The sequence below is a fragment of the Panthera tigris genome, chromosome E1, assembly GCF_018350195.1.
Source record: "Panthera tigris isolate Pti1 chromosome E1, P.tigris_Pti1_mat1.1, whole genome shotgun sequence".
Classification (NCBI taxonomy): Eukaryota; Metazoa; Chordata; class Mammalia; order Carnivora; family Felidae; genus Panthera; species Panthera tigris.
In genome coordinates, this window is record NC_056673.1 from 13,188,233 (window position 1) to 13,215,994 (window position 27,762).

At 47.9% G+C, this 27,762-nt stretch overlaps 2 protein-coding genes across 8 annotated transcripts in view; one reads left to right on the forward strand and one right to left on the reverse strand.

Moving 5' to 3' along the window:
- Window positions 1–27,762, forward strand: part of ITGAE (integrin subunit alpha E) — a 65,129-nt gene that overhangs the window by 26,149 nt on the left and 11,218 nt on the right. For 5 of the 7 annotated variants that reach the window (XR_006210971.1, XR_006210970.1, XM_042965550.1 and 2 more), the window contains exons 4-27: window positions 340–407; window positions 806–923; window positions 1,144–1,275; window positions 1,438–1,491; window positions 1,687–1,802; window positions 2,446–2,597; window positions 3,571–3,724; window positions 4,296–4,440; window positions 4,920–4,987; window positions 5,774–5,909; window positions 6,493–6,635; window positions 6,990–7,130; window positions 7,803–8,027; window positions 9,034–9,164; window positions 10,751–10,881; window positions 12,141–12,307; window positions 13,688–13,816; window positions 17,333–17,406; window positions 20,791–20,923; window positions 22,306–22,404; window positions 22,944–23,023; window positions 23,726–23,803; window positions 24,316–24,379; window positions 24,463–24,570. Coding sequence is in view for 5 of the 7 variants with exons in the window: in XM_042965550.1 (XP_042821484.1) it covers window positions 340–407; window positions 806–923; window positions 1,144–1,275; window positions 1,438–1,491; window positions 1,687–1,802; window positions 2,446–2,597; window positions 3,571–3,724; window positions 4,296–4,440; window positions 4,920–4,987; window positions 5,774–5,909; window positions 6,493–6,635; window positions 6,990–7,130; window positions 7,803–8,027; window positions 9,034–9,164; window positions 10,751–10,881; window positions 12,141–12,307; window positions 13,688–13,816; window positions 17,333–17,406; window positions 20,791–20,923; window positions 22,306–22,404; window positions 22,944–23,023; window positions 23,726–23,803; window positions 24,316–24,379; window positions 24,463–24,570 (2,846 nt within the window). In the remaining 2 variants the exon portion in view is untranslated. The remainder of the gene's footprint in view (window positions 1–339; window positions 408–805; window positions 924–1,143; window positions 1,276–1,437; window positions 1,492–1,686; window positions 1,803–2,445; window positions 2,598–3,570; window positions 3,725–4,295; window positions 4,441–4,919; window positions 4,988–5,773; window positions 5,910–6,492; window positions 6,636–6,989; window positions 7,131–7,802; window positions 8,028–9,033; window positions 9,165–10,750; window positions 10,882–12,140; window positions 12,308–13,687; window positions 13,817–17,332; window positions 17,407–20,790; window positions 20,924–22,305; window positions 22,405–22,943; window positions 23,024–23,725; window positions 23,804–24,315; window positions 24,380–24,462; window positions 24,571–27,762) is intronic. The other 2 variants (XM_042965551.1, XM_007076165.2) reach the window with 2 other exon arrangements.
- On the reverse strand, window positions 25,056–27,757 carry HASPIN (histone H3 associated protein kinase). Its single transcript, XM_007076183.3, has one exon. It carries the CDS (start codon window positions 27,742–27,744, stop codon window positions 25,396–25,398), a length of 2,349 nt encoding a protein of 782 aa, XP_007076245.2. The 5' UTR covers window positions 27,745–27,757; the 3' UTR covers window positions 25,056–25,395.

Consider the following 27,762-nt stretch of genomic DNA (forward strand, 5'->3'; position numbering starts at 1 on the left):
CTTCTCTACCCTCCTGCCCTTCCAAACTGGGATCCCCTGTAAGTAAAGTACCAGGTCTCAGTTATGTCTAGATCCCTATCACCATCTGCCATGAGGCTAGGCACAGAGCAGACATCACAGGGCATTTGTTGAATGAGTCAGTGAATAAGCCCAGGGAATAGGCACTTTGCCTTGAACATGTCCAGGCTTGTGCTTGAAGGCCCCCCAACCAGCTTCTAGAGGCTGCTCTGAGTGGCCAATTGTTCTTTATGGGGCCCTGACCATCATGTGACCTCTGATGTTGGCTGTAGGGTTGCCTCCCAGCATCCTTCCCTCCTTACCTAGGCTTAACTGTTTCAGAGCATGCCCCCATCCCAAAGGGAAGGCACCCGGGAGTGACAGTTGTCCGGAACCACCACAGTGTTTTGGTGAGTATGCATGAGGCGGGATGATGGAGGGCTTCAGGGAAGGTGGAGCTTACCCTGTAGTTGACCGGTGTTGATAACAGTCTGACTGGCATATTCTCAGGGCTGAGCCCAGCTGCCTCCCTGGTACCAACCCCAGGGCTAACCATGGCTCTGACCTGGGTACTCCATGACCCAGCACACTGACCTAAGTGCTTAACTTCAGCTTTGGCCCCAGCACTGACTCCTACCCCTGATGAGGGGTGAGCAAACTATTCCTGCATCTTCTACTTGGTCGTGGCACTTGATTCTGTAATGGAGGTGATGGATTCTGTAATGGGGGTGATGATGTGGCTGTGATTAGGGGGCCTGTGCTGGAGATGACCTAGGCTTTCCCCTTCTTCTCTCCCCCTGTCTCCTAGATCTGTATTCAAGTGATGTCCCGGAAGCCCCACAGCCTCAGCCCAGAACTCACAGGCACCTGCAGCCTATTAGCCAACAACTTCCAACCCCAGGCTCAGGTCTACTTCTCTGACCTTGGTAAGGGTTGGACACTGACTGACCTTAGATAGCTCTAAAGAGATCTCCTTGGGTCTCCAGGAAGAGGCGTGGCAGATGTTAGAGGGACACAGAAGCCCAGAGAGGGCAAGGCAAGCCTAAGGCCCTGTGAAGAAAATCAGAGCAGAGACAAGTGTGGGCCTGCCTGGAGGTGAACAAGGAGGCTATCTGACTCTGAGTTCTTCCGTATGTGTTTTTAAAGAAAATCTCCTTGATCCCAATGTACATGTGGATGCCAGAGACTGCTATAGGAACAAGAATGGCAGCCTAGAGAAGACAGCCAGGTGGCGCCGGGCTCTGAAGACACAAGAGGGGCAGGATGACGAAGCAGCTGGTGAGAAGAGGCAGATCTGGGTTGTTCCCAGAGGCTGTCAGAGCTGACCCCTAGGCTGGCGACCTCCAGGGGTGAGGTGTGCCGAGGGCCGGAAGATGGGAAGCAGTGGCTGGATTCTATAGGCCTAGTTAGTCCCAGCTCTGCGCCCCCTCCATATTACAGATGGGGAAACTGAGGCCCGAGGAGCAGGAGCTATGGGAGTGACTCACTCAGCAGGTCAGAGCCTGAGTAGGCCGTGGCTATCTATGCCTCCGAGACAAAGGCTTCACTCTTGGGAACTTTACCAGCTTCCTCCCTGAACTGAGCCCTCAGGGCTTGAATGGGGTGGGTGCCCTGCAGGGCAGCACATGCTGCCCTCACTCCTGTGTCAAATTCCGTGTCCACTTCTAACCTGCTCCCTGTTTTGGCCAGGCACTGAGATTGCCATCATCCTAGATGGCTCAGGAAGCATTGATCCCCCAGACTTCCAGAAAGCCAAAGACTTCATCTCCAACATGATGAAGAACTTCTATGCCAAGTGCTTTGAGGTGGGCTTCCCTAAGAGCTAGACTCACACAGTCTATTTAGTTCTCTATTGCCATGAACAAACTACCTCAAAACAACAACCATTTATTTGCTCACAGTTCTGTGGGTCAGCTATTTGGGCTGGGTTCAGCTGGGTGGTCCTTCTGCTGGCCTTGCCTGGAGTTACTCCTGCAGCTGCAGACATCCTGTTGTTTGACTGGATGGCCTAAGATGGCCTTACTTGTCTGGGCTGTGTGCCTCCAGCAGGCCAGCTTAACTTTTTCATGGCTGCAGTGTTCCAAGAGGGCAAGAACCAGCGCATGCATGTACTTTTCAAGTTTCTGACTGTATCGCATTTGCTCATGTTCCATTGACCAAAGCTAGTCACATGACCAACCCCATAGTCAGTATGTGGGAGGGGGACTACACAAAGACATGGTTTCAGGGGCAAGTCTATGATTCACTGTGATCCAGTACTATTATACCTTCCTCCACTTCTCCTTGCTTAGAGATTTCCCTCTGCCTTAACATCTCCTCCTGCCTGGAGGCAAGGAGAAATGAGTGGATTCTTCCACTGCTTCCAGGAGGAACCGTCTAGGGGGCAGGGGCGGCTTTGGGCATGGCGACTCTGCCAACCTCCTCCCCACCTCGGCTCCTCCTCTATAGTGCAACTTTGCCCTTGTGCAATATGGGGAAGTGATACAGACTGAGTTTGATCTTCGGGACAGCCAGGATGCGGTGACCTCCCTCGCCAGAGTCCAGAATATCACTCAAGTGAAGAGTGTCACCAAGACTGCTTCTGCCATACAGCATGTCCTGTAAGTATGAGGGCAGTGGGAATTACCTGAGCACCTACTGGGTGCCAGCTCACGGCCCTGCCCAGAGGTTCTGAGGCCTCATGCCTGGAGAGATGGCTGGATGGAGTTGTGAAGAGGAGAGGATCAGGTTCTAGCTCTTCTTTGGCTGAGGGAAATGTGTGAGGTCTTTCAACCCAGTCTTTGTTAATGGCTGACATCCCAAGACATCCTCCAAAAAGTCTTCCAAAGACTCCTGCTGTGAGCATCAGTAGAGCACGGTACTTACAGGGATGGGCTTCGTGGCCAGGCTGCGTGGGTTCAATCTCTACTTTGTACTCACCTTGGGTAAGTTGCCTAACCTGTCAATGCTTCAGTTGCCTCACGTTTAAAGTGAGAATAATAATAATGCTTGTCAGGGGCACCTGGGTGGCTCAGTCAGTTAAGCATCTGACTCTTGATTTCAGCTCAGGTCATGATCTCACAGTTTGTAAGCTCCAGCCCCACGTCAGGCTCTGCGCTGACAGGTGGAGGCTGCTTGGGATTTTCTCTCCTTCTGCATGCTCCCTTTGTCTCTCAAAATAAATAAATAAACTTAAAAAAATAATATTATTTGTTCTATAGGATTTTGTGAGGATTAAATGGGTTAAAATATGCACAGCACTTACAACAGTGCTTGGCACATAAGTACTATGTAAATATTAGCCACTCTTTATTAATATCATTGTCATTCCTACACATACACACAGAATAGACTCTGCTATCCAGCACCTTTCTATGGGAGGAGGTGAGGGGCTAGGTATGTCTCAGCCTCCCCTCCACCTGGCCCTGCTGTGTGCCACAGGGGCATCACCACCCCTCTTCTGGCTTTTGTTCCCCCATTTTGGAGGGCTCCTTAATCCTCTCCAATTCTGAAACAGGTCAGTGAGTAAAATCTCCCCGGAGCTCAGTATCCCTCTGGCAAAGTTCTCCTCTTTATTTACTCTCCCCTACTTAGAGACAACATCTTCACGCCAAGCCACGGCTCCAGAAAAAATGCACCCAAGGTCATAGTGGTAATCACTGATGGGGACATATTTGGGGATCCACTCAACCTCACGACTGTCATCAGTTCCCCAAAGATGCAAGGTGTTGAGCGCTTTGCCATCAGGGTAAGAGCTGGGAGTTGGGTTGGGGGGCACCTTCTGACCCTGTTCAGCCTGGGGTGGGGAGGAGCCAGGGTTCCCGATAGGGGCTTGCTCTATTCACAGACTCTCACCAACTTCTCCCAGTCCCTATGTCCTGTACTTCCCCCATCCCATATCGGGTCCTCACACAGAGGGCTTGTTTCCCAACTGTGGTCACAGCTCACTCACCCAGCAGTGATGGGGAGAGCAGTGGACACTCAGGGATCCCAAAAGAAGAACATCAGGGAAGGTTCCTGGAGGAGATGGTGCTAAGCTAAGTGTTGGAGGACAAGCAGGAGTAGCTGGCCTAGGGTGCAGGGAAGGTAGAAGGGCTCTGCAGGCAAAGGGCACAGCATGTGCAGAGGTGAGAATGAACCTGGTGTGAGAAGGAAGGGGTATGTGTGGGAGAACAGGGAGCAGGGAAAGGAGGCAGGTGGTGAAGGGCCCTGAAGGCCAGCAGAGAGACTCAGCTCTCTCCTAGCCTGGAGAGCTCCCTGGGCTTGGGAACCAGCCAGCCCTCACAGTGCTGACCCACTGACCCAGGGCTTCTGTGCAGGTGGGAAATGAGAGTACTAAGACCCTCAAGGAACTGAAGCTGATTGCCTCAGACCCATTTGAGAGACATGCATTCACAGTGACCAATTATTCAGCCCTGGATGGACTGCTGAGCAAATTGCAGCAGAATATCATTCACACGGAAGGTGAGGGCTCCAGTGTGGTCCACTTAGCCTCTGGCAGGAGGCCAAGCCCTGTGTGTCAGCCCCACCCCTGTCCTACCTCCATATGGTTCTCTGGGCAACTCCTATGACCTCTCTGAGCCTCAGCTGTTCCATCTCTAAAAAGGTAACAATATCCCCAGCTCTCATCGCTTCCCCAGAATTACCTGAACCTCTGATGAGAAGCTTAAGTGCTGGAGAAAGAATGACTGGGACATGGATCCCACTCTCAGGAGCTCACAGATGAGGAAACTGAGGCCCAGAAAGAGGAAGTAAGCTGCCCAAGCTTACTCTGCGGGTAGATACTAAAGCAGGATCAGGTCTCCACTCTCAGCCTGGTATATGTCCTATTATTCCAAACATCGTTCCCTCTGGGTATGAGGTCAAACTGGGCCCTTCCCTGACTTAGTTTCTCCCTTCACCTCAGCCCACAGCAGCATCTCACTGGGCTTCTTGGCTTCTAGGCACTGTTGGAGAGGCCCTCCACTACCAACTGGCACAGATCGGGTTCAGTGCCCAGATCCTGGATGAGGTATGTGGTGAACTCAGCACCAGGCAGGATCACCATAGAGGAAGGGCCTCAGTGACACCCAGGGACTCAGGGACCCCTGGCTCACAGTGCAGGGCTCTGTCCTCCTGTAATGAGGACTCTGAAGGAGCCCGTTTAGGATAAAAGAAAACTCTTGTACTTGCTTGCCCTAATCTGGACCTTTGAGGTAGACAAAAGAATGGCCATATTTATTACAGGGGTCAGTTTTGTTCTGTGTGCTCAAAGATTGAGCAGTTCCCTCTTAATATACGCTACTAACACAAGCTTTGGCTCGGGTCACTTGCCTACCAAGCTGAGTACTCCTCACCGGAGGCACTATTCCTCCCAGATGGGGAAAGATGCAGGCATGGTGAGGACATCAGCCCTGCACGGAGGTGGAATTGGGGTTAGCAAATTACTCAACACAGGTAGGCCTTGGGTGTCAGGCACAGGCTGAGCAACCTGTGCAGAAGGAGATGAGCTCTGTCTTGCTCAACCATACTTTGTTTTAATGCTCAACGTCTTTGGCCCGGGTCACATTTCCACCCTGGAAATCTGGAGAGGCACTCACTGGAGAGACAGTTGCCCCGATAGGGTCATGGGTACAAGGTAGGAACTGGGTATTTGCCATTTCACCTTCCTTCTGCGTTTCCAGCCAGGTGGTCAGGGATCACCGAACATCCCCCGCCCCCAACCCAAGGCTTGTGACACTGGCTGGTAGGCCCATGGCTGCTGTGGCTGGCCCCGGCCCCTCCCTCTCAGATGACCTCCAACCCTCATCCCCTATAGGGGCAGGTGCTGCTCGGTGCCGTCGGGGCCTTTAACTGGTCAGGGGGAGCACTGCTCTACAACTTGCACAGCCGCCGGGGTCGCTTCCTGAACCAGACTGCAGCAGATACCAAGACTGCACAGTACAGCTATCTAGGTGAGGCGGGGCCTGGAGACTACCTGAGTGAGGGTGGGGCCTACACAGGGACACTGAGGCTGTGCATTAGCCTGCACTAGGCTTCCCAGTTAGGGCAGGCTCTGGTCAGTCACATGGACTGAGGGATGGGCCTTGGTTAGGGACGCTCGAGGCTGAGAATTAGGGCCTTTTGGATGAGGACAAGGCCTCCTTGGTACTGAAGCTCAGGGTGGCCCTGAGGATGTGGGGCCTTGCCACTAACGGTAGTGGTGGGTAACCCTTCACCCCTCTCCTTGGTCCTCATATACCATGTGTATGATGAACATGGGTGGTGAATGTGTGTGAAGGAGTATATTTGGAGTGAAGCTGTATATATGATAATGTGTGTGTATCACTTCTGTGTGATGGGGCACATGTGTGTGACCAGCCACGGTGGTTAAGTGGGAGCACTCCCTGATGCCAAGTTTTAAAAGGATGAGAAAGACAGTTTCTCCAGATCTGCTCCCCTCTGCCCAGGCTACTTTGAAGGATTGGCTGGGAAAGTGGGGGTTCTAAGGAGTGGCCTGGGAGCTCCCAACGACAACCACCACCTCCTCCCTCCTAGGTTACTCAGTGGCCCTGCTGCACAAGTCCTGTGGCCTCTCCTATGTGGCAGGGGCTCCACGGTACAAGCAGCGGGGGGCCGTGTTTGAGCTTCAGAAGGAGGGCAAAGAGACCAACTTCGTGCCAGTGCTGGAGGGAGAGCAGGTACTTGCTGGAGAAGGATGCCCCCATTATTATAGATGGAGGATCTGGAAGTCCCAGAGGGAATGGGACAGGCTCCAAGGCACACCGAGGGGCATCACCTCAGCCTGGACAGAACTCAGACAGAATGCAGTGCCACTGCCCCAGCTCTGCATGTCTGGTTATCAACTGGCTTCCTCCGCTGTGGGGCATATGGCCGCTCACCCAGGCTTCTAGGTTTCTCTGGTGAACAGATTGATCTGGAATGACCCAAATTGGCAGTCCAGGAAGAACAGGATCAGGAGTCTAGGCTTGCTGAGGGGTATCAGAGGAGGCCTCCCCAGCATCCTTGTGAGCTGAGCTCCTCCTGGGCTGTAGATGGGATCCTATTTTGGCTCTGAGCTGTGCCCTGTGGACGTTGACATGGATGGGACCACGGACTTCTTGCTCGTGGCTGCTCCTTTCTACCACATTCACGGAGAGGAAGGCAGAGTCTACGTGTACCATCTGAACAAGCAGGTGGGAGTCTCCATCTTCGCAAACTTGCTGAGCTTGTGGGTGCTTAGCCTGCTGCAGAGGTGATGGAGGCTGGGAGCGCCCTGGCCCTGCCTTGCTTGGAAGGACAGTGCTGGGGAGGTGCGCAGGGTGGATGGTGGACAGCTGGGGCGGCTGTTCCATTTGTTCCCCTGCTCCACCTTCTCACTTTCCCCACCCCATCATCCCATGTTGATGATGATAACATCCCAAATAGCTGCACGCTCGACAAAGCATGTTTTGTCTATGATCTCGCTTGTTTCTAACTGTAACTGTGATTTCTCATACTAACTGTGTCACTTCCATTTTACAGATGAGGAAGCTGAGGCTCAACGATGTTGAGACTTGCTCAAGTTTACATAGCGAGTGTGTGGTAGAGCCAAGACTAGAACCCGGGCCTCCCAATTGCCAGTGCAGTACCCCTAACTGTGGGAGTAGAGGGAGAAGGCTCTGGGTCCTAGCAGGCTCTGGGCAGGAGGATCTTAGCCTTACCATTCGCTTGCTGTGTAGCCTTGGGGAGGTCCGTTGCCTTTTCTGAGCCTCAGCCTCCCTGCTAGAGAATCAGAAACAAGTCCAGTGAGCATGCCTTCTGGGATGGCTGTGGTTGTGCACCCTGCATCCCTCTCTTGAGGGCTGAGCTACCTGTTTGCTTTACAGAATTGTTCCTTCTCTTTGGCACACATGCTGAGTGGGTACCCTGGATTCACCGATGTCCGATTTGGCTTTGCCATGGCAACAGTGGGGGATATCAGTCAGGATAAGCTCACAGATGTGGCCATTGGGGCCCCCCTGGAGGGTTTTGGGGCAGATGATGGTACCAGCTTCGGCAGCGTGTACATCTACAATGGACGCTGGGATGGCCTTTCTACCACCCCCTCTCAGGTAACCTGCAGGGCTCTCTCCAGCCTTTACTATGAGATTCTGACCTCCCTAGATGTGATAGCCTGAGCCCCAAGTCAGCTCCAGTTCTAAGTGTCAGGCGAGTCCCAAAGGGTCAGTAGTGCCCAGTGAAGGACAGAAGTCACTTGGAGGTTCCAGGCCAGGACCTCACACCAGACCCTTCCAGTGGGGTAAGAGGTTGTGGCAACATCTGTTTCTTGACCTGTATCTCCCTTTTTTGGCATTCCTGACCATGGACCTGCCTCAGATTCTCCTTCCTCACTTTCTGTCCCTTCTCTGGCTCCTGCCCCCCCACCCAACCCCATCCATGCCTTAACCCTCATCTCCCAAGACTCCATTGCCAGCCTCTCATGTTACATAGTTTGTGGGCACTTTCACTCATCTCAGACCACGGTTGTTCTCCTAACTTCAGTTTTGTATGTCCAGCTGTGTCCCGAGCACCTTGCTGGATGGCCCCCCAGGCATCTCAGTCTCATGCTGCCTAACCCAAAGCATCCTCTCCTCCCAGACCTGCTGCTCCTCTGGACCCCTTCTCCTATCCCCCACACATATCCTAATGGTTCTCTCCCATATCCAGCCCTGGCCTGGCTCCTGTCTCTCTCCATCCCTACCACCCCTGGCCTGGCTGCTCCTACTCGCTATCTTCCACCCTGTGTCTGATTAGTCAGGCCCACCTCATTCTCCAGCCCCTCATCAAGCCTCCTTGCACCCAAACCCCCTCTGTTCCCACTGCAGTGACCCCTAGCTATGTCCTCAGATGTCCTGCTCTTCCCCAACCCCAGCTTTCATCACTTGCCATGTCAAGTCCCACCTGCCCTTCAGGGCTCCATTCAATTGCCATTCCCCCTGGAAAACCTTGCCCTTCTCTTTTCAGTTCCTCAGTTGAGGGCTCACTGGGGTGGGGATCAAGGCTTATCATGCTGATTTGAATAAAACCCAAAAGGGCTCCCCTTCTCCTCCTCCATGCCTTGTGCTTTTCTCTCCACAGCGGATCAGAGCCTCAGAGGTGGCCTCAGGACTCCACTACTTTGGCATGTCAGTGGCTGGTGGCTTAGATTTCACTGGTGACGGCCTTGCTGACATCACCGTGGGCACTCTGGGCCGGGCAGCTGTGCTCCGGTAGGGATTCGTCCTGCCTCCTGGGGTCCCAAGTCCCAGCCTCACCTAGTTGCCCTGTCTTCAGTGACCCCATGAAGACACCAGGCACTGATGGGAGAGAGTAAATGTGGTTGTTGAGGGCACTGGCTCTCGAATCTGCCCATCTGGGTTTGACCCTCAGCTCTCAATTAACCATTTGCCCTTGGGCAGGTTCTTGTATTCTGAGTCCCAGTTTTCTGATCTGTAAATGGGAATAACAACAGCACCTCCCTCACAGAGTTATAAAGATTGAGAGAATCTTTGCAAAGATTTGGTACAGTACTCATTGAAAGCTATTATTTTGATGATATGATGATTTTCAGAACTTCTGTGTTCCATCCCTAAGGTAATTATCAAATCCCGTGGCTATAAATAATCTGGCAGAGCACCTATCTGTCCTGTGCGCTCCACTAAGCTCCAACTTGGCTGCCTATTTAACGCCCCTCTTGGCTGTTGCTGTCTGGCATCTCAAAGTTAACATGTCTAAAAATGGACTTCATATTCTCACCCACTCCTCATTCTCCCCAAGCTGCCCTTCCCCAGGCTTGCCAGCTAAGTAAATGGCACCACTTGTTCAGGACAAATACCCAGGAGTCATCCTTGATTCCTCTCTTTTCTTTCTCCCACCACCCCATCAACAAGATTTTGTTGGCTCTGCCTCCACAATGCCTCCCGGTATAAGACGCTGGCATCTCTCACCTGCACCACTGCCATGGTGTTCTTCCCTGCTTCCACTCCCCGTGCTCTGTTCTCCACACGGCTGCCAGAGGAGTCCCTTTCTCCTGCTGCTTAAAACCCCTCAGTGGCTCCCACTTAGAGAGTAAAATCCAAATTCTTTACCGTGGCTCACCATCTCCATGGCTTGTCTCTGCTCATCCCTCCATCCCCATCTCCTCTTACTACCTTCTGTCTCACTAATTGTGCTCCAGTCGTGCTGACCTTTGTGTTCCTTACAAGTTCATTGCTACCACATGCCCTTTGCACTAGCTGTGCTTTCTGCCTGGAAGGAGGTTCCCCTTCTCTTCACACAGCTAGCTCTTGTTACACATCTCAAATGTCTCATCAGGGAGGCCATCCCTGATCACCCAACTAAGTAGCCCCCAATCTCTATTACCCTAACCTGTTTTATTTTCTTAAAATTTTTTAATGTTTATATTTGAGAGAGAGAGAGAGAGAGAGAGAGAGAGAGAGAGAGGGAATCCAAAGCAGGCTTCAGGCCCCAAGCTGTCACTGCAGAGCCTGACACAGGGCCTGAACTCACAAACTCTGAGATCATGACCTGAGCCACAGTCAGACCCTTAACTGACTGAGCCACCCAGGTGCCCCCTATTTTACTTTTATCATAGCATTACCTGTACATAGGATTTTCCTGTCTCTTCTTATTTGCTTGTTGTCTATTTTCTCACTAGAGAAGGGACTTGTCTCTTTTCCAAATACTACATCCTGAGGATGCAGAACAGCACTTGGTATACTGGAGATGTTCAATAAATATTCATTGAATAATTGAATGAGCCAAGCACTGAAGTCTTGTGGTCACTCCTCATGGTTCTCTTTGCTATCTTGTTTAGCTCAAGACCTGTGGTTTACCTGAATGTGTCCATGACCTTCACCCCCATGGCACTGCCCATTGGCTTCAACAGCAGTGTGAATGCTTTTTTGTGTTTTGAAATCAGCTCTGTGACTACAGCTGCTGAGAAAGGTAATAGACAGCCTGGCTGACCACCCTCCCCCCTCCCCCCCCACCCAGTGTTGTGGTCATTCCTTGTTGGCTTCTGTAGGGGACAGAGAAAGAAGACTGGGAGGGTGGTGGTGTGCCGGGAGTGTTATGAAGTCCTGGTACTTGAAATCCCTCTATTAGAGCTTAGTTCCCTTGAGGTTAGGTTCTGCCCAATGGGAACTGTCCCAGAAAAGAGCGGTCTGCTGTTAAATCCATACTATGAAGGGATTTATCTGACCCTTGTTGGGCAGAAGGATTTTGGATCCCTTCCTCAAGGCTGAAGGATTGAATTTCTGAAAGAAGACTCAGAAAAAAGGCAGCCACGCCTCCATCCCCCTCTCCTGTGCCCGTGTGTGTGTGTGCATGTGTTTGTAGGGGCTCCTGAGAAGTGCCTTTCCTCTTACTCTCTGATCACATCTTCCCTCCTTCCCTCCTCACTGTGTCTCCCTAGGCAGGTGGGATTAGATAACCTGCTGGAAGCCTGGCCTCTTTTTCCATCCCCATACTTGGCATTGGTTGGGTGCCTTTCCAGAAGGCAGAGGATGGGCATGGTTTTCATAGCCCAGGTACTTATTGCTAACCCAAGAGCTCCCCTCCAGAATAATCCCTCAGCAACAGTCCCCAAGGTTTAATCTCTCCAGAACAATACCTAAGATGTCTCTTTGCCTCTTGCAGGTCAGAAAGCATTCTCCCAGGTGGGAGTGGCTTTCCTGTAGAAGGAGGCCTTCATCAAATCTTGGGGTAGAAAATGACAGACCTATCAGTTCCAGCTGTATAGGATGAAAGATTCAGGTCACATTGCTTGAATAGCAGCTTCTGAGTGGCTGTGTGACACTGGGCAAGTGTCTTTCATTCTCTGGGCCCTGGTTTCTATTCTGTACAGTAAGAGAGTTGGCCCAGGTAGTCTGTAAGGTGCTTCCAGCTCCGCTATCCTCAGGTTTTACTCTGGTTTCTCTCTCCAGTCTCTGAATTGTTCTTCCTCATAGTTTTCTCTTTCAATCATAGCCCTGGGAATGTGCTGCTTTGGGTTTGGGGCTGGGGCACTGAGGGACTAGAACCAGGTGCCAGAAGACCATGAGAAAAGTACTTTTGAAATGAAGAAACTTGGGATTCCAACACAAGGGACTAGGTGGGGACACCACTCAGGAAGGGCTCATAAGGAACTGCAGGCAGGCTAGGGGCCCTCTGTCTAGGGCTTACCCATCCCAGTCTTATCAGGAAGGTCTGGTCTTCATTCCCAGGCCTCAAAGACACAGTTCTGAACTTCACATTGGACGTGGATGTGATGAAGCAGAGGAAAAGACTGCAGTGTTCAGACAAGAATATTTGTCAGAGCCACCTTAAGGAATGGGATGGCAGTGTGTCCCGTCTTTGTGAGCCCCTCCTGCTCATTCCCACAGAGGGAAAGGTAAGTGGAGGAGTTTAGAAGAGAGTCATGATGGGTCTGGGTTTTCTTGAGAAAAAAGATTTGAGATGCTTGCCATGAAGGATATATACCCAAAACAAACTAGACAATTATAATAATCCTAGCAGATCAAGAACGATATAATAGCATGGGAGATGGAGTTAATTATGCTAGAACTCCAAAGTAAAGAAATCTACTGAAATTGAACACTATGTCTCTGAGCTTCCTAGAAACTGGACACAAAGGGAAATGCTCTAATGGCTGACATTCTTCTTGGCAATAAATCAGGAATAACGGTGGATCCCCCCACCCCAGCCTCATGTCATCTCACCTAGCAGAGGGGCTGAGTGCCCTTATATGAGTAAACATCAGAAACATTGAATGAGAGAAAATAAAATAAAGACAAAAGGTATCATTTACAAAGGTTTACTCCTGACAGAGGTGCCTGGAGACATAAAAGACATGCGTTTGTCAGGACTCAGCCTTAGAAGGACCTATAGGGATCATTTATTCCAATAAACTTATAAGTTATGCTTCTCACTACGTATCTGTTCCCATATCTGTTCAGGGTGTTAATTGGATTAAGAAAGTGTTTGTAGCAAGTCTATGCCTTCCTTAAATAAAAACTACATTTTCTACCCAGGGATCATGCTCACCTACTCTCAGGTGTTCAAAGCTCCTACCATCACTGAAAGGCTCACTTAAGGCCAATGGCACCCTAAGTAATCTCCTCATCTTTAGGTTTTACCTTTCTTTTTTTTTTTTTTAATGTTTATTTATTTTTTGAGACAGAGAGAGACAGAGCATGAACGGGGGAGGGTCAGAGAGAGAGGGAGACACAGAATCTGAAGCAGGCTCCAGGCTCTGAGCTGTCAGCCCAGAGCCCGACGCGGAGCTCGAACTCATGGACTGTGAGATCATGACCTGAGCCGAAGTCGGACACTTAACCGACTGGGCCACCCAGGCGCCCCAGGTTTTACCTTTCTAATAAGTCCTCCAGGTTGCTTTGAGAAAGACCTTTATGAACATAGATGTGACCACAATTCTTCCCTTCTGTGGCTTCCATTTGCCCTCCAAAAAATATTCAAGTTGGTTTGTAACTCTTGATGGCCAAAATCCCTTTGTGTTTGGGATGGGAACCATCATGAGTTTTCAGGCCTGAGGTTGTAGCAGATCAAGTGAGATTTTTCCAAAGCTCTAGGCAGCTTGGTTGAAGGAAGTTTCCCTTCAGCTTGGCTTATGTGGAAGAGGCTTATGACTTCTGACTCAACACTTTCATTGTTTATTTCTTATTATGACTACATCAGACTTAAAAGTATTCTCCTTGTCATTTTCCCCCCACATGCCACTCCAATCCTGTATTACTTGGTGACTCTGTGGTAGCTCTGTGAGGAGGACTGCTTCTCCAGCATCAGCGTCAAGGTCAGCTACCAACTCCAGACCTCAGAGAGCCAGAGGGACCATCCCCACCCTGTTTTGGACCTCTACACCGAGCCCTTCACCATCTTCCAGGTGATGCAGCGAGGCGAGACTCCTGGGAGCCATCCCCCAAAAAGTACCTGTTCCTCTAACTTTAAAGAATGTTAAAGTTAGGAGTACCCTCAGACAGTATTTGGGCCCATTGCTGTTTAAACGGGGGAAACTGAGTTCCTGAGATGGTGTTCATTTGCCCAGGGCCTTACTGGTGGGTAACACAAGTCTCCAAACCACATGCAAGGTCAGTTCCTTTATGTTCACAGAAAACGTGCTTGCTACATATTTAATAATGCATAGGAATTTGTTGTCCGACTAGGCAAGGGTCTCTGGTGATAGTGTGGTGGAGGTCCTGTGTGGAGTCTGGACTGGGCCAACCTGCTCCTTCCTGTAGATAGGATGCTCTTTAGTGCATCTGCCTACCCAGGCCCTGACCTCGGCCTTCAGGCTGAATGTCTGACCTACCCAGAAACTTGGTGAGTGTCTGTCACAAGAAGCTTCTCTCATAACTCAGAGAAGTCAGAGGGAAAAAGAAACAAATTTCTTTTTTTTATATATTTATTTATTTATTTTGAGAGAGAGAGAGAAAGTACAAGTGGTGGAGGGGCAGAGAGAAAGGGAGAGAGAGAATCCCAAGCAGGGTCTGGGCTAGCAGTGCAGTCCCCACCCTGGGGCTCGATCTCACAAACCGTGAGATCATGACCTGAGCTGAAACCAAGAGTTGGATGCTTAACTGACTGAGCCACCCAGGCACCCCTCAAATTTCTTGATTCTTTGATATATAGGGTGATTTGGTTCTCCATACCCTGGCCCCCATTGGTATTCTGTCAGTCTTCATTTAGAGGGTCTTATGGCATATAGAAAAATCAGCAAGATCAAAGTGACAACATACACATTTAAAATAATAATTACAGTCAGTTGGAATGAAAAGGAAAAGCCGCCAAAAGCAGTTCATACTGACATAGAAAATCGTCAGGTAGCATACATATATTTCCAGGTAATCATAGGACACTCATGACTGTCTAATATTTTTACAACAATGCTCTATATAAATTAAATAAATATTTGGCTTAAGTTTTGGCCAGTATCCAATGAATCAGTCACAAACAGTGAATAGAAATAAGAGAATAATATAACTAGGGTGACTCTTTCCATTGCTCTTCTGCCCAGGAAGGAGAATCAGCCTCCCTATGAGCAAAGATTGTCATCTTAATTCTTTCAGGCAAGAAATTTTATCTTAAATTTATAATAGTATATTTATTTTGTAAATAATTTTTAAAATTTTGGTATTGACAGAATAGATGATTCAGAAAAGATTAGGAGAACTAATGTAACAAAATTTCATGAATAAGTAGATTATAATTAATTATATACATTCTGTTTTTCAAAACCTTTTTATTTTGAAAATTTGGCTTGCTAAAAAATGAAAGAATAGTCCAAAAAATTCCCATGCATTCTTTATCTAGATTCCCCCAAAGTTACCATTTTGATATTTTATCGTATTTGCTTTATCATTCTCTTATTATATATATATATATATACACACACACACACATATACATATATACATACATACATATACATATATATGTGAATATATACGTGTCACACATCCATATATGTGTGCATATATACAATGTATACATATCACATATACATATATGTGTATATATACATATCACACATTCCATATATGTATGTGTATGTATATATATCACACGTTTATATTTTATAACCATTTGAGAGTAAGTTACAAAGTTACAGATAGGATGCCTCTTAAACCCCAATACTTCAGTATATATTTCCTAAAAAACAAGGACATTCTCTTATAAAACCACAGTATGAGGATCAAAATCAGGAAACTAACACTGATAAAATGCTCTTATGTAATGTATAAACTTATTCAGATATCACCAGTTGTCCTATTAGTGTCCTATATGGCAAAAGAAAACAATTTTTTTTTTTCTGGCCCAAGATCATTCATTACATTTTTTCATTACTCATCTTTTTTTAGTCTCCTCCTCTGCAATAGTTTCTCGGTCTGTCTCACCATTTTTCAATGGTACAGGCCAATTATTTTGTAGAATATGTTTCCTCATGATTACATTCAGGTTATGCATTTTTGACAGGAGTATCACAGAAGTGAAGTTGTGTCCTAAGTGCACAGCATAGGAGGTACAACATGTTGATCTGTCCCTTTCTGGTACTATTTCCCTTTGTAATTAATAAGTATCTTTAAACTTTTTTTTTTTTAACGTTTATTTACTTTTGAGAAAGAGAGAGACACAGAGTGAGTGGGGGAGGGGCAGAGAGAGAGGGAGACACAGAATCTGAAGCAGGCTCTAGGCTCTGAGCTGTCAGCGCAGAGCCCAATGCAGGGCTCGAACCCACGAACTGTGAGATCATGACCTGAGCTGAAGTCGGACGCTTAACTGACTGAGCCATCCAGGCGCCCCTAACAAAGAGATTTAAAAAAAAAAAATTTATTCCACTAATGAAATGGGTGAGGAGAAATTATTTGGTGTTAGCTTAGGCACATAGATGTTTCCAAAGAATGAGTTCTAGCTGGGAGCTTAGATGCTTTAATCCTGCTCTCTCTCACTGGGGCTGGGTGAAAAAGCAGGCTACTTGGCTATATTAAAAGCAAAACTAAAAAAAACCTGCCTCAGACTGTTAAGCTAGCCAGATAGAACTCCAAGATCTGACTTCTTCAAACCACATCTCCCTCCTCTGGGAAGTAAGTTCCCTTTCTAGCTTTGGGCTCCCATTCCAGCTCCAGGCCATGGTAACATTCCTTGCAGAAAGCTACTGAGGTGGTCACTGGCTGCTGGGGAGATAAACACAGAGATTCTCCAGTTAAGGAGCTGGCTGTTTCCTTCATAATAAAAAAATAGATCCAGCTCCTTTAGAAAATTTGATTTTTTAACTTAACTAGGGCTGTTCGCCTTGCCTGGGCCTTTTGGACCCAGGCAAATTAGGTAACTTTCCAAATGATTTTGTTTTAGTATAGGCAAAATTACAAGGGGAATATTTATCCTACAGAGAAGACTAGTCATGGGGACAAGAACCTCACAGGACTGGACCTCACAATATTTGGGTTAGGTGTCCCCCCATTCCTGCTCCTGCTGTTCCTGCCTCTACTTAAAAGGACTAAGGAAGCTTTTTTTCTCTTAGGTTTTCCTCCCTAAAATGTTCAGATTAGTGAGTTGTGAGCAAGCCTGCTGCTTAATTCCCATGATATAAATGTGACAGGCACCCCCACCATTCCATGAAGGTCCCCCCATTTTTCACCTTGGCCAGAGGCCTAAATCCCGGTGTACCTTTGTTGTAAGACCAAGCACACTCCGTACCCCTGACAGGTCAAGGAATGTCACAGTCACAGCTCTCTTGGCCAAGTGGGTACAACCCCAGTCTGTTGGCCTTCACGTCCTTCTACCTGCACTTCTCAGAGTCTAAGGAAGGAGAGGTATGTCCTACGGAGAAGATCGAGAGGCAAAGCTCCCAGGGATGGTGGTGTCCCTGGTCTGACCCCTGCCTCTCTCTGTTTGGTTATAGCTGCCCTATGAGAAGAACTGCATGAATAAGCTGTTTTGTGTTGCTGACTTACAGATGGCCATCACCACCTCTCAGTGAGTTGTCAACTGCAACTAACTTTCTCCTGAAGGTGTACCCGGCAAACCCCTCATCAAAATTTGACTTTTCCTCATGACCCACAAAGGGCTTTGAATCTATTACCTCATTGGGTCCTCAGCCACACCATGAGGGAGGCAAGAGATTTGTATTTCTGTCTTATGGATTATGGAACGGACTCAGTAGCTGAGGGACTGTGTGGGATCACAGAGCTCATTTGGTGGACTTGAACCCAGGTCTCTGACACCCTGGACACTGCTATTTTCATACCCTAGTGTTTCTTGCTCCTAGGACTACCCCAGGTAGAGGTAGCCTCTTCCTTGGCTCACCTCTTAACCCAATTACTTAACTAATTCATTAAATATTTATGGAGCATCTCCTCTGTGCCAGGCACTCTACATGCTGGAGATACGTCAGCAAACAACATAGACAAAACAGCCTTGCCCTCCTGGTGTTTTAGGAGGAGAAGATAGTAGGTACATTTTATGTTGATGAGATGTACTATGAAGAAAAGGCAGGGAAGGTGGGAGAAAGTGCCGGGTGGGGGTGGATTGAAGTTTTGGAGTGGTCAGGAAAGGGCTCACTGTGGTGACATTTTGGTACACACAGGAGGAGATTGGGGAATGAACTCTGTGGGTGTCTGCAGGGAGAGCAGCTGCAAATTCCCTGAGATGGGAGCATACCTGGAGGTGGGAGGAATGGCCAGGACACCAGTGTGGTTGCAGTAGAATGAGGGAGAGGTAATGTGGGGGCAGGGAGAAAGGTTATATGGGACTTCTGAGGCCCTGCATAAGGGCTTTTATTGTGAACTGGGAAGCCAGACGAATGACAGGATCTTGCATTTTAACAGGCTCATTCTTGCTGCTGTGTGGTAGACTGCAGGAACAAAGGTGTAAGCAGGGAGATAGTAAGGATCTATTATAATAACTCAGGTGAGAAGCGATGGTGACTTGGGCCAAAGTGGTAGCAGGAAAGTGCCTATATTTTGAAGTTAGAGCCCACAGGACTTGATGACAGATTGGATCAGGGGAGTAAGAGAAAAAGAAGGGTCTACGGCAGCTTCCATGGTTTCATCCTGAACATCTAGATTTGTGCTGTCCAATACAGTAGCCACTAGTCACATTTAACTATTTAAATTAATTAAAATTAAGTAAAATTAAAATTTTAGTTCCTCAGTTGAACTAGGCACATTTCAAGGGCTCAACACCCACATATGGCCAGTGATATTGAATAGCACAGATATAGACTATTTCCATTACTGCAAAAGTTCCCTTGGATCACACTGAACTCCACAATAATGGCGATGCCAAGAACTGAACTGGGGAAGCCTTTAGAAGACTGATTTTGGAAGGCAGGATGGAGAGAAAGAGATAAGGAGTTTGACTTTGGACACGTGACGGTCTTAAAATGCCCTTCCTGGCTAGTAGTGCTGCACACATAACATGGCACTGATGGCCCATTGGCCGGAGTTGGCATCTGGGTGGAAGAACGCTGTTGCCTGAGTCCTGGTAAGCCTTTTCATAGACATTTGTAGGAATTGTGGATGGCTTAGCGTGGCCCATCCCAATTGCTAAGGATCCAGTTCAAGACTTCTGAGTGTTTTGGAATCCAGCCTAATAAACAGATGCAGCTGTTTCCAACAGGAATTAATTACAGCCAAGAACTTCCCTCCCAGCCAACTCCTTGGGATATATATAGCACACACAGCTGGCCCTACATCACCCCCTAGTGTAAATAGTAAGCAGTCTTTTCTTTTTTCAAAAAGTATGATTGAGTCTAATCCTTAGTTAGCATCCAAATGTTTCAGGGGTTTCAACCTTTTTATGGACATGGATCTCCTAAAGAATCGAAGGAAAAAGCTAGAAGATGACATGGGCATAAAACATAAGTGTTTGCATTTGGGGCCCTCTGAAACTGCCCCTGGCCCTCAGGTTAAGAGCCCCTGTGAAATAGAACAGTGGCTCTCAGATCTCTCTCGTGGGCTCTAGAACAGTATAGCCAACTGATGTTTCAACATCTCTACCTTGTTATGCCATAGGCACCTCTCTTTATATCCCTGCCTGAACTCATCTGTCAGCTGCCACCCTCTGGTCTTCCTCCAGTGTTCTCTCCCTCACGAATAGGACCACTTGGTCATCCAGTGTGAAAATTCAGGGCTCATCCTTGACTCCTCTCTCTGCTGCTCTGGTTACAAGTGTGGCCTTACCATATCTGGTTTCTATCCCTTCTCTCTATCCCCGCTACTACTGTATTACATCAGGCATTTGCCATCTCTTTTTTTTTTTTAATTTTGTAAAATGTTTATCTTTGAAGGAGAGAGGCAGAGTGTGAGTGGGAGAGGGGCAGAGAGTGAGGGAGACACAGAATCCGAAGCAAGTTCCAGGCTCTGAGCTGTCAGCACAGAGCCCGACGTGGGGCTCCAACCCGTGAACCAGGAGATCATGACCTGAACCGAAGTTGGATGCTTAACCATCTGGGGCGCCCAGGTGTCCCAGGCATTTGCCATCTCTTCAATGGATTTCCACAGCAGGCTCTAGTTGTCTCCACACCCTCTCTCCTGCTAATCAATCTATCCTCTTCTCAGTTCTGATAAAACAAAAAGAATACTACCACAACAACAAAACACATGTCACAATACTTCCCAGAGCTTCATATTCTGTTTTTGAACAGATTTCCCAGGTGGCTAGGAAATTTTCCTTATATTGCTAATGTGTTCTCCTGCAGATCTTGGTTATGGATAGTGGTTCTATACTCTGGGGCCCCACAGCACCTCAGTGGACTGAAGGAAGCTCTCACAAATCCCAAGTCTTCTCAAGTCTGAACAGACTGTTTTAAACCATACATTTAACCAACTGAGCCACCTAGACGCCCCAGTATTGAGCAGAGTATCTGGCACAGAGAAAGTACTCCATAGTATATATGAAATGGATGAATTTGTGTAATGAAGTACCTTGCCTAGGGTTGCAGTGAATTGGCAGTAGAAAGAGTATTTAATTATAATTTTCCCAACCCCCTTTTGAGACTGTTAGACCTCAGGCAAATTAGACTCTCTTGGCTTCTGTTTCCTTTTCTATGAAATGGACAGTAACCATACTATTTTATACAGTTATTACGAGGATTAATTGAGGATGTGAAGGATCGAGCACAGTCCCTGCCATATAGTAAGCACCAAATAATGGGAAGCATTATCACCGTCTCACATAGCAACTGAGGGGGTATAGCAGTCCAGGTGTTTGCTTATGTTGAGGGGGAAGAAAATCTAGGCTAAATGTATCCTTTAGGCAATTTAAGAAGTTAGTTAAGAATGTGCTATTGTATTGCATTGAGGTTTTTACAGATCAAATAAATTGGTAACATGTATCTATTTGCCTACTGCTGTGCAGGCAGGAATTGGTGGTGGGTCTCACAAAGGAGCTGACTCTGAACATTAACCTAACTAACTCTGGGGAAGATTCCTACATGACGAGCATGGCTTTGAATTACCCCAGAAACTTACAGTTTAAGAGGATACAGAAGGTAACTACGATGGCAGTTTTGGAAACATACACTCATGGCTGTCCCTTCCTGTACACCTGCTTTTTTATGGCAACCTCTGAACTGGTCTCCCTGCCTCCAGTCTCATCCAGGCCCATCCAATAAACTAGATGGATCCCCTCCAGTCCAACTGCATGCTGTGCTTGGTTCAGTCGTGCTATTCTCTGCCTAAAGAGCCACCAGTGATGCCGTTCTGCAGTCACTCCTTGCCTGCAGCCTTTCTTAACCAGGGTTCTGAGAGGAAAATATTTTCTAAGTTAGCTGGGAAAGTAAAAGTCTGCCCTGCCATTCATCAACCTGGGATCACAGACTCAAAGCCAGCTGCAAGATACTAGGAAACAATAATTCTCCCAAGGACATCCTGCAGCTGTGAAGTAACGCTGAAAAGTGTTCTCTAAAATCATAGGCAATCAGAGACTTTGCTGCTTGAAGTTATATCTGTAATTATGAAACCATCTCACTCTTGATTGGTTATGTCACTTTGAAGAGAAGCTTTCATCTGAGGTACAGCGCTTCAGACAAAGCATTCTGGACACAACTTTACAAATCCACCCTAACAGTTTCCAAGGAAGGGGTCCCTGGGTCTGGCCCTGCTTCACTTAGTAGAGCCTGTCAAACCTCTGCTTTACTTATATTTCACCTGAACTGTACCCTTCCCCGGAATCCTTTAACTGTCTTTGCTTTTGTTTGGTGAGACAGACATACCCTGGTGCAGTTTTCCTCATTGTAAGCAATCATTAAACCTGCCTTTGTCAAACTACAGGTTTGTCCCGGGGGTCTTAGGCTATTTGAGCTAGGATAGCATCGATTACCTGAAAATAATGAAATTATCTCATAAGCTTCTTGAGTGGAAGTGGTGTTGCACTATCCTTGGGAGAATTAAGAAAATTGTCCATGAAATCACCTTCTGTATTCAGTGGTCTAGATGAAGATCCATGGTTGAGAAAGGCTCCGTGGCAGTGCTTGGCTCATGCTAGCCTTCCAGCCCATCTCAGGATATTAAGTTTGCATTGGTCCAAGGCCCAGTTCAAATGCCTCGCTACCAATGAAGACTTCACAGATTCCTTCCTCCTTGTTGGATTTCACCTCTTTGATACTGTTTTTCAGTGGCAGATCAGGGACTCCCTTCACAGCTTTACAGAACCACTCCCTGGGCCTTGTATTTAAATTCCTCAACTACCTACTACTGATCCCTTTTGCCCAGCTTGTGAGGAAGACAGAGACCAAATCTGATTTGTGTCCTGAGCTCCTGGCAGATAAAGCCTGAGCTCTGGCATGTAGAAAATCAGTGAATATGTGAATTGGTATGAGGCAACTGCTTCCTTTTTTGCTCTTTAAGAACAGGGTCTTTTCTGTGTTAACAGCCTCCTTCTCCAGACATTTGGTGTGATGACCCTAAGCCAACTGCTTCTGTGCTGGTCATGAACTGCAAGATTGGTCACCCTATACTCAGGAGGTCGTCTGTGAGTCTGTTTTGGTCAGCTGACTCTTCTAACTTGGACTTGGTGTCTCTCACGTTCCCGGTCTCATCTGAATCTCTTAGTTGTGGTCTCCACACTGTACTGTAATCAATCCCTTCAGCAGAGCTTAGAGCTGCCAAGTTTGCTCTCAAAGTAGGGAGTGGTGGGGTGGGAGATATAGCCGCAAACTGCTGGTTCACCCCCATTACAGCAGAGTGAAGTTGGGAGTAGTATGGGGGGAGCGGCAGACCCAGCGTTATTATTGTGAAGGGAGTCCCTGATCTGCCACTGATGATCTTTGTGCCGTGGGCAAGCTCTGAAGTGGTTTCCTCACCTGTACAGAAGGAATAATGCTGTCTGCCCAGCTTATTCCATATTGACATTGTGAGGCTTACATGGAATAATAGATGTGGAAGCATCCTGTGCTACAAAAATGTGAGGAATATGAATTGCTTCCCAGGTCTGTTTAGTTAGTAGGAAGCAATCAGAATTGAGGGTGGTATAGAGAGGAACCACGTGACTTTTTTTTTTTTTTTTAATAGGCAATCTTTTCAGTAATTTGGCAGCTAGAAGAGAATGCCTTTCCAAACAGGACAGCCAGTATCACTGTGACAGCCACCAAGTAAGTACTGTCTGTGTCAGAGCAGGTCCAGGCTGTGGCCCTGGAAGAAGTCTCCATCCCGTGCATGTGTGTTAAGAGTTATGGCTCCCTCACTGCTCAGGAAGAGCCTCAGTGAACCCACAAAAAGAACCTATGCTGCTGCAGTGACCTGGCTTTCCCTTCTTGCTATCAGAAATATTGAAAACCTTCTTTTAGTGACACACAAAGCAAAACTATGGTACAGTCTGGTAAATGAGCCTTGGACGCAAGTTCTAATTCTGGTTCACTTAACTTTGGAGAAGTTCTGTCATCTGCAAAACTTCTATGTTTGGGGGTGTAGGGTATAGTGTTAGGGAAGGGTTCGCAAATGGGGATGATTCTGCCCCTCAGGGGCAGTGCCTGAAAACATTTCTGGTTGCCACAACCTGGAGTAGGGGGTGGAGGGTGCCACTGCTGTCTAGTGGGGAGAGGCCAGGGATGCTGCTAAACATCACACAGGAGGATAGCTTCTCACAAAAAACTGTCTGGCCCAAAATGTCAATATTGTCAAGGTTGAGAAACTCTTTTAAAATCAGTGTTTCTCCAAGTATGGTCTTCTGCACTCTAATTACTTATCTTCAAGAGTCTTTTCTTACCTGACCCTCACTGACCCGGAGAAGCCAAGGTATGTAAGTAGCTGTGTACAAAGCAGGTGTGCTGTCAACTGACACTCTTATTTCCTAGTTTCAATGGAAAACAGTCTTTGGTCACAAAGACCCAGAGCCTTCAGTTCAAGCATGCCTTCATTGCAGTTCTTCCCAAGTAAGTACTTCCGAGGGGCCAACACCTGCAGGAATTCTCTCTTGTGGGAACTGGTGGTCGGGGTGGATGTGGGCCTTGTCTTTCACTGATAGGAGGCTGCTTAAAGCCCAGGCTCCCACTGATCTCTGGGGCACTAACAGTTGGGTCCTAGAAACACCACTACTTTGGTAGTAACCAAAGGGGGAGCAGTGCCTGCTGGTCTTGCTACAAAAGTTATTGACGTAATGCTAAGGAGGGAAGAGAGGAGCTGTGGCATTGAGAAATAAGGAAAGAGAAAAGTAAGGCCACTCTGAGGAATGATAATTAGACACACACAGAACCAGCCCTAATATACAGAATTCAAATATCCTACCTGATCCCAGCTGCCCTACCGACACTCTACATTTTGATATTCAGCTTTGATTCATCTTAAGGATCTGGTACCCTCTTTCTTAGTGTATACAGTTGGTAGCATTCAGGCTCCTTTGAAAGAAGGGGGCCTTGAGGCCTAACAAATATCGTCTCAATTGCAGACCGTCAGTGATATACATGAACACAAGCCAGGGGCTTTCCGTCTACAAAGAATTCTTCTTCAGTGTAAGTGCTTAGTGCCTATAATTGCAAAGTTACAGGTGGCAAAACACCAGTTTGATTTCCCACGCTCTGATTTTATTTTGCAGATACATGGGGAAAATCTCTTTGGAGCCGAATTCCAGCTGCAAATTTGTGTTCCAATCAAATTACAAGATCTCCAGATTATAAGAGTGAAAAGCCTGACAAAAATTCAGGTACTTAGAGGCATTTCTTTATCATGATCACACGTCTTTTCAAAGTGACTATGGATTCTCAAAGGTATGAAACCAGAGTTCTAGAAAAGGAGTAAAAACATGTTTAGTTAGCCTGGGAACACATTGCCAAAGTCATGTTCACAAGAAATATCAACCATTCAGCTCTTAAAGCAACACTTCTGTTTTCCTCCCCTTGATGAAAAATAAGCAAAAATTCAAACCTTTTTAATACCCATGGAGATACTTACTTTCCCTCTGAAACTGATAAATTCTGCTTCTCTTTGTGACTGGCAAATGAGCTTGATAAACATGAGATATTTCTTGCACTTCTCCCTATAAATTTACCATCTTCCTTTCCTCCCTCCAGTCTATTTCTGCTTTGCTACAGCCTCTTTACTCTCAGTTGACTCTTCATCTGTAGTATGGTTCCCTTATGGTACCTACAGCCACAGGCTCTCATCAGTATGAAAGTTGAGGTCTTTGGCTTTCCTTAGTTACTTATTTATTTATTTAGCTCAAGGTACATGAAATGTCAAGGCTCAGAAATGAATATATGGAAAGGCATTTATAGAATGGACTCTGCTGACAGAAAGAGGACTTCTAAATTGTAATCACTTGTTCCCATGTATAGTTTATTTTTAAGGAACATTTGTTAACTTCAGAAACATTTTACTTTCTACTAGGAAACAAAATTCTTGTTTCAAAAGTTGATTAGAAACATTTAGAATGGGAAATCCACCCTGCTCTGGGGATGAAGGCTGAAAACAGCATCAAGGGCTTTAAGACCAGTACCCTCTCAGTTTGGGCCTGTAAGGCATGTCTGGCTTACTTAAATAGACTGTGTTGGCAGAGCAGGTCAGTGGCAGACCTGAAATTCAGCATTGTCCTATAGAAATGCTGGATCTTTCTCTTCATTTGCTTCATGGCGGGGGTGTTACATTTAATCTTGAAGGTCATCTGTTTCAGAATCTTATCTGTGAGGTAATGGAGCCAGAGCACATTGTTATAAGGGTGATATTCACCCCAGCAGTTGTTGTTCTCCTTCCTCATTAGCCTGTAGATCTCAAACTGGTAGTCACCTTCACCTGTAAATAGGTCCTCATCCATGGAAATGTCACAGAACACCACGATCCCATCCCGTTCCAACCGTGACAGGGTGTAGTCAATGATATTGACTTGTAGTCCACGGGTGGGGATAGTGCTCGTGTTCCCGTTGAGGGTATACTGGAGCTCTTTGAGGCTGGTTTTCTTTAAGAGCACATTCCCCCAGTGTAAGTCTCGGTGCTCAAAGTGCAGTGATGCCTCGGCCACTGCGAGAGATGCTGTGATCTGGTGTAGAATGCTCTTTGCAGTAGCCATGGAGGACAACTTCGTTCTCATTTGCTCTAAGTCAATCCCTCCAAACTCAAATTCCAGTACAATGAAGAGCTGGTCTTCCTCAAAAAAGTCAGGCCGGTCATTTGCAGACCCTTTAGTTGAGTTATAATGGTCCCAGGCTCTGAGGAGCAAGGGAGGGTAAGATCCTTGAACACAGTGCACCGAATTCAAACCAATAAAGCCTTCTGTACGGTTGTGTACCTCATCAGACAAAAGGCTCAACTCTTTGGAGATGATGATCTCCGGCAGAATTTCCTCAAAAGTTTTCTGATGGGCTCCGTTGACCAAATCTGGTCCTTCAATAGCAATGATTTTTAGGGCAACAGGTGTGTGATTAACAATTGTTTGAAACACTTCACCAAACACCCCTTCTCCAATCTTCTGACAGCATTCCAATTTTTCTGTGGAAAGGCAATTGCTAAAGGGGATAGGGCCCTCCTGATTGCATTCCCCGTAAACCTTTTCAGCATCTGATACCTTTTTGTCTGTGACACCTAGTGTCTTAAACGGGGTTAGCAAATACATGGAAGAGCAGTTCCAAGGAGACACAGCACTATTTGTTCTGTTCGTAACAGGAGGGTTTGGATATTCAGAGATGAGGGACTCAGAGAGAGAACTGGCAACGGTGTAGCTACTGCATACTTCCGACACGGCGGTCACCATCTTCTTCTTGTGGAAACTGAAGGAAGCCCTGGCTTTGGTCCAAGAGGCATTCTGTAAATGAGTCAGGTCCTGGGTGAGGGATGAGTCTTTTTCCCTCTTTTGGTCCCTCTTAAACTGGTGGTAATGGAGAAGGGAGGTTTCTACTGTTTCCTGCAGTTTCCTTTTTCGACTAGGCCCAGTTCTCTCAGGCCTGTTGATTTCCCCAGGTACAATACAGCCCTTGCAACCATCCGCCTCCTCGGAGTCTATCTGGGCAGCCCCTTGAGACCCAATCTGTTGACAACAGTCCTGGTCTGTGGCCCTCTTCTTACCCATGCTTGAAAAACCTGGCCTCTCCAGCCTCTTCCCCCTCTGTTCCATTTCACAGCAAGACTCCCTCATATTCCTCCCAACTGCCCCACTCTCAGAATCCTCAGGGTTTCCAGAGTCCGTGACACTAAAGAGAGCTGACCTGAGGTTGGCATGGGCTTGGTGGGCCAACCTAGTGAACCTGCCTCCTCCTGTTGCTGCCTCCTGGAGGCGGTGGAGGGATGCTGGGTCCAGGGAGGCTGCTGGGAGGTGTAAGCCACTCGGAACTTCAGAGGCTGCATCCAAAGAGGCGGCGGGGCCGGTCCCGAGGACACTGTCTCCTGGCGCTGGGAGGCCGGGGCCAGGAGAGGCCAGACTGCTGAACAGGGAGGCACTGGTGCCCAGCTCGCCGCCGTCCCCGGGCGGGCTGCATGCACTGAGGTCCGGGCTCAGTAGGCACGGGTTGCCGTTAGAGAAGGGCGGCGGTTCGAGCGGCCCGCAGGGGGTGCTGCAGTTCTGCGGAGGCCGAGCTCGCAGCCTCAGGCGTCTTGGGGTCACGATCAGACTCGGCCGGTCCTCGGAGACTCGACCGCCAGGGCCCCTCCGCCGTCGACCCACCGGAAAGCCGAGGAAGTCTGGGTCGTCGGGATCGTCGGAAGCGATAGAGCGCGAGGGGCCGCCGCTGCTGGCGTCGCTGCTACTGCTGCTGCTGAATAAACGCTTCCGGTCTTTCGGCGGGAACCACTGCGCCGCTGCCCTGCCGGGTCGCCGCCGCGGCCCCCCGCCGCCCGCAGCCCCATACGTTCGGAAGAGCCGATTCCCAGGTCGCGGGAGCGACGCCGCCATCGTCGGCACCCGCCCAGA